Source organism: Penaeus japonicus, unplaced genomic scaffold (genome assembly GCF_977035675.1).
Source record: "Penaeus japonicus unplaced genomic scaffold, GWHDUDI00000001_assembly GWHDUDI00000003, whole genome shotgun sequence".
In the NCBI taxonomy this organism is placed as follows: Eukaryota; Metazoa; Arthropoda; class Malacostraca; order Decapoda; family Penaeidae; genus Penaeus; species Penaeus japonicus.
Genome location: NW_028234405.1, coordinates 13,145,231 through 13,150,230, shown reverse-complemented (window position 1 = coordinate 13,150,230; position 5,000 = coordinate 13,145,231). Strand labels below are relative to the sequence as shown.

General features: G+C 36.8%; 1 protein-coding gene across 4 annotated transcripts in view; it reads right to left on the bottom strand.

Moving 5' to 3' along the window:
* LOC122242624 (glycerol kinase 5) overlaps nucleotides 1-5,000 on the bottom strand; it is a 52,656-nt gene that overhangs the window by 31,192 nt on the left and 16,464 nt on the right. For all 4 annotated transcript variants that reach the window (XM_086555782.1, XM_086555781.1, XM_086555788.1 and 1 more), the window contains exons 5-9: nucleotides 3,541-3,630; nucleotides 3,303-3,425; nucleotides 2,251-2,442; nucleotides 1,618-1,744; nucleotides 370-474 (exon numbers count right to left, since the gene is read on the bottom strand). In XM_086555782.1, coding sequence (XP_086411908.1) covers nucleotides 370-474; nucleotides 1,618-1,744; nucleotides 2,251-2,442; nucleotides 3,303-3,425; nucleotides 3,541-3,630 — 637 coding nt within the window. The remainder of the gene's footprint in view (nucleotides 1-369; nucleotides 475-1,617; nucleotides 1,745-2,250; nucleotides 2,443-3,302; nucleotides 3,426-3,540; nucleotides 3,631-5,000) is intronic.

Here is a 5,000-nt window from a genome sequence, read left to right as displayed (position 1 = left end):
GAGGGATGGTAATCAAAAGACCTTGAAAAATACAGATAATATTGAATCTGAAAAAAGGGGAGTAAAAATTGAAAGAATAAAAGATAAAAAAAGAACCATTTGAAAAAAAATTCCTTATGCTTTTAACCCATTGCCAATGGGGCTCTTTTGGCTTCAAGTGATTGAAACACCACAATATTTCAAATGCGTAAGCGTAACACCTCAGGCTATTTGCCTGCTCTAGCAGTACTAGTACCCAACGCACCAGCCAGAAGGATAGCCATGACAAAATATCTCGTCCCCAGCAGCTGGTCCTGCCACCATTTGACGTGATATCTTGTCACCCAGCATTAATGAGTTAAAAACATGAAATAAACACGCAAAACTAACCAATCTTCAGCCCCCACTCAATGACTGTTCCATTGTCATTTGACGAAGCTTCTGCCATGTGTACTAAGCCTTCTGAGTCTTTCCACCCATGGACTGGATAGATACCTGAAGTGTAGAGAATGTTTCATCAACTGTAATTTTAAGTTTTGGTAAAACTTTCATCTTGTACTTTGTTTTGTAATAAAGGCTACTTGCTACTTGTTTATCATAAATGCTACTTTTGTGATCTATATTTGCATCCCTCTAAAATCTTCCAGGATAATTAATTACTTGATAAGAGTTTTTATTCCTCCAATTAATAACTTAAAATAAAATTTATTGGTATTCCTACTCAGCATAAAATTTGTATTTCTCAGAGCTTGTAAATGTTGAAGCCTTGAGCATACTATCAGCATAACAAGTATGTCATTTAAGATTCCAATAGCATTAAGTAGGGTATGGTATACAGATCAGATCTGACAAATTCTTCTGGTCTCCTGCTCTCTGAGATGAGTGACTTGAAGCTGACCAGTTGAATCTGATGAAGACCCCAGCTAATCAGCTATTGTTGTGAAGATTTGAGTTTCCTTTCTGCTTTCATCTATGATGACAAATTTCCTCATGAACAATTAAATAATGAAAAAATAATTCACATGATATGACAGACCAGAATAATGGGTTGGTCATATACTTGCAAATTGCAAAGATTGAAGTGATTGCAAAGAAAATTTATCTGGGAATATGTCTAATAACCAAAGTTATATTTTGGGTGTCCAAAAAGAGTATATGTGGTTTGTAAATGGAAAACCCATTGATGCTAGAAGTGTATATACACTGTTTGCTATGTTTTATCTACTAATCTATTTATCTATTTTCTACACATAGATGGTTTCACAAATGCTTAGTCACCAAGGAGTCAATGGTAGCCTAGCCAACCTCTCTTGTTTATGCAGCTTTGAACTTCTCTTTCCTTTAGCAATACATGTAATATATTTCAGCATCTTGAAAAATTTCATGTAAAGACATACTGTTATTTCTAATATCATCTCTACTGTTTAAGTTATATTAAAGGATTATAATCCTATAAGTTTTAATAGTATTTTGCTCTTCAATACGTAGGTCATAACTATTCAAAAGCACTTTGCAAACTGAATAACCTCTTGAAAAAATCTTTAAAAAAGTGAGAAAATCTTTACATATTTCTGTTTTCAAAAAATTAAATGACATACAATACTGCCTCCCAGGCTTTGAACAAAAATAACAACAAACCTTTCACTGAACCATGAGCAGAACCACCTGTATTGACATTCAGGAAGGCACCTGTCCCTAGAGTGATCTTCACATCCCCCCGGTTAAAGGCACAGGACCCACATAGTGATGCACCTTGGTCTGACACCTGTTGATTAATAATAGATAATCAATTGATATTAGTGAGAAAGCTTATAACTTTTAAAGAAAGATAAAGCAAGCATGAAAAGACTATCACCAACAAAGAAACTTGTACATATTTGTATGGAGTAACTAACAGTAACTACCCTGAACTTCCTTCAGTTTTTAAGTAACTTAAATAAACATCAATTAACCCTATGATGACGGTGCGTCACACTCGTGTGACACAGCCAAACTCCCGATGCCGGGGCATCATGCCAGTGTGACGATTTCAATGCAATATTGCAATTGCCCGGCATAGGGGTCTTCGCGTAGCGAGTGCCCCATCGGGAAAGGGTTAATTTCAATATTCAGAACCTTTTATTCTATGCAAATAACACTCTAATAAAATTGATCTCACTTTCACTCTCAGAAATACAGAAAAAAAGAAAGCTAATATGAAATTTAACCGTTTTTCTCAGTTATTTTAACAACAACTGAGATACAACTTTTCCACAATTCCAAAAAGCTTACCACAGCAGTAATGGGTATGGGTGCCCCAAACAACTTGGCGGGGCAGACACCCCAGTCTCCCACAGAGTCTCGGAGCTCAGGTAAAATATTCCTTGGGATATCCAATAGATTTAGGAAGAAGGAATTCCAGTCTTCTATAAAGGGATCATATAAGGCTGTCCCACTAGCATTGGAGTAGTCTGTTGCATGTATCTGAAACAGAGAAGTTGAAATCATGATGTGATTGATGATGGTGTTGATTACTGATGGTTGATGATGAAGATGAAGAAAACAAAGAGGAAACAGAAGAAGAAGAAGAGGAAGAAGACAAAAAAAAGAGAACAATGAAGATGATAAAGAAGATATTTATAAAACTAATCACAAAAATGCCAAAAAAAGAGAGGAACAGGAAAATTGTACACTCATATTTCTTGATTCTGATGTAAATTAGTGTGCATGACGCCAGTTTGGCCAAGATGACCACCTGTCTTAAGCTGGAGTACAGATTTGGAAAGGTTGTTGATCTTAGATTTCTATTGAAACTTTTTGAATGTTGTTTCTGATGGATATTGAACCAGAAACAGCGTGGATCTTGTCATCCTATTTTAGGGTATCTTGTTAAAGGATTAAAATTATAAGGAATGATGAACTCTGGGACATCACCATAGGAGGGAGGATGGAGCTATGCACCTCCCTATTTTTTGGTGGGTACCCAACTATTTTCATAACCTGTCATGAGATAGGGTTTAGTAATTCATGATTCTCTACAACCCTGCATTATACAGGAGAGAGATAGAGAGATAGAGAGAAATGGAGAGAGATAGAGATAGAGATATAGAGAGAGAAAGAGAAAGAGGAAAAAAGAGAAAGGGAAACAGAGATAAACAGAAAAACAGAAATAGAGAAAAAGAAAAAGAGAAAGGGAATAAGAAAGAGAGAAAAATAGAAATAGAGAAAGAGAGAAAAAGAAAAAGAAAAAAGGGAATAAGAGAGAAAAAGAGAAATAGAGAAATAGAGAAAAAGAGAAAAAGAAAAAGAGAAAGGGAATAAGAAAGAGAGAACAAAAGTGCTACCTTTCCCTCACTCAGCTTGTAGATCAGCCAGCAGTCGATGGTGCCAAACATGACGTTACCTTCTTGCACCAGTTTTTTCACTCTCTCATTGTTCTCTAGAACCCACTTCAATCTCATGTTTACCTAGAAGAGGGACAGATTCAAAATTAGGTTTAACTGAAACAAACATCACATTAAAAATCAAAGAAAACATTTACAGCTATACCAATGATAATTAAATGAAAAAAGAGTAACTTACCTGAATATTCATAAATCTCAGAACACTAGCAGCCATGTACCTCTTATTCCTTAGTATTTTGTAAAGGAGAGAGCTGACAAATCTTATCCCCTGAGAGAAAAAAAAGTATATAAGTAACAAATAAGAAACTAATCATATTGGCATTATTAACCCATTCACGCCGGATGACGTGATAGCACGTATTGTGGTTTTCGCGTCAGACGCCCTGGATGAGCTATGAGGGGAAGCCGCACGCTCGGGTAGAGCGAACGGGCAACCCAGGCTCGCGGCTTGTGCACCCGAGAATCTCGAGGCGTTAGGCTTATGCGTTCGAGAACCCCGGTATTGCGACCGCGCAAAGCCAGAACGGCCCCAGCATGAATGGGTTAAGGAGGGGGAATAGAAACAATCTATAACATCTGACACTGACAACACTTAACTGTGACAAACTGTCACATTGACAACACATATCATTAATATCTAACTTGGAGTTTGCTATCCTCTATTTGGGTATAGACTATAAATTAATAAAGTTAATGTATGTGAGATAATGGCACCACTAACTTCACATTAACTTATAAGGAAAAAAATAAAATATTGCTGTTCAAACAATACATGAAATCTAACATAATATTCACAGAAAATAAAGCACAGGATGGTATCAATGAACCATTTATGATATAAGGTAGCATTTAATCCATTCTCTACGGTGACATTATATAACTTCTGTGAATGTTTTACTCCCACCGGATGATGTCCTATCACGTCATGATCTCTCCCACTAAATACACATTCAACATAGTTACTCATTGCAGTTGCTTTTGTATAGACACAGTTTTCTTGACTTGTTGAAATTATTTTTCATAACCATCTCTCATCACCACATAGAATCAGGCGGGTGAAAAGCCCTCTGAGAGGCACAGTGCAGCATTGCGCAGGGAGAGATTTTTCATGTGAAGGTTGTGTAGGTTATCTTCCAGGCAGGAGCAGCATTAGGTCAATTGCTAGTAGGGTAATTGCAATTTTGTATTCTTAAACATTTATAATAGAGATAAAGAATTTAAAATGTTGAAGATTAGACCCCTCTGATAATACTTTCCTGAATATAAGTGGACAAAACTAGTCAGTTCAAGTTATCAAGAGATAAATGAATTAATCTATTGCGGACAGGAAGCCTAATGAACTAACTGGTTGTCAGGACGGGCGGTGAACAACACTAGCGGCACTGGCTAAAAATTAGTGGGACGGGGAAAGTGTTTTCTCCGCCCTCTGGGTAGTACAGACTAGCCCAAACAATATTCTTCCATAAATCCAACATAAAATGCGGGTTTAGACAAACATAAAACTTCATGACTGTGTGCACCCTTCAAATATGAGCAGATCCCAATGTTGCGTCATGTATGCATTGACACCAATCTTTTAGGCCTAATTGGTGCCGACATGTATGTCATGACACCCATCCGCAATGGGTTGATGAACAA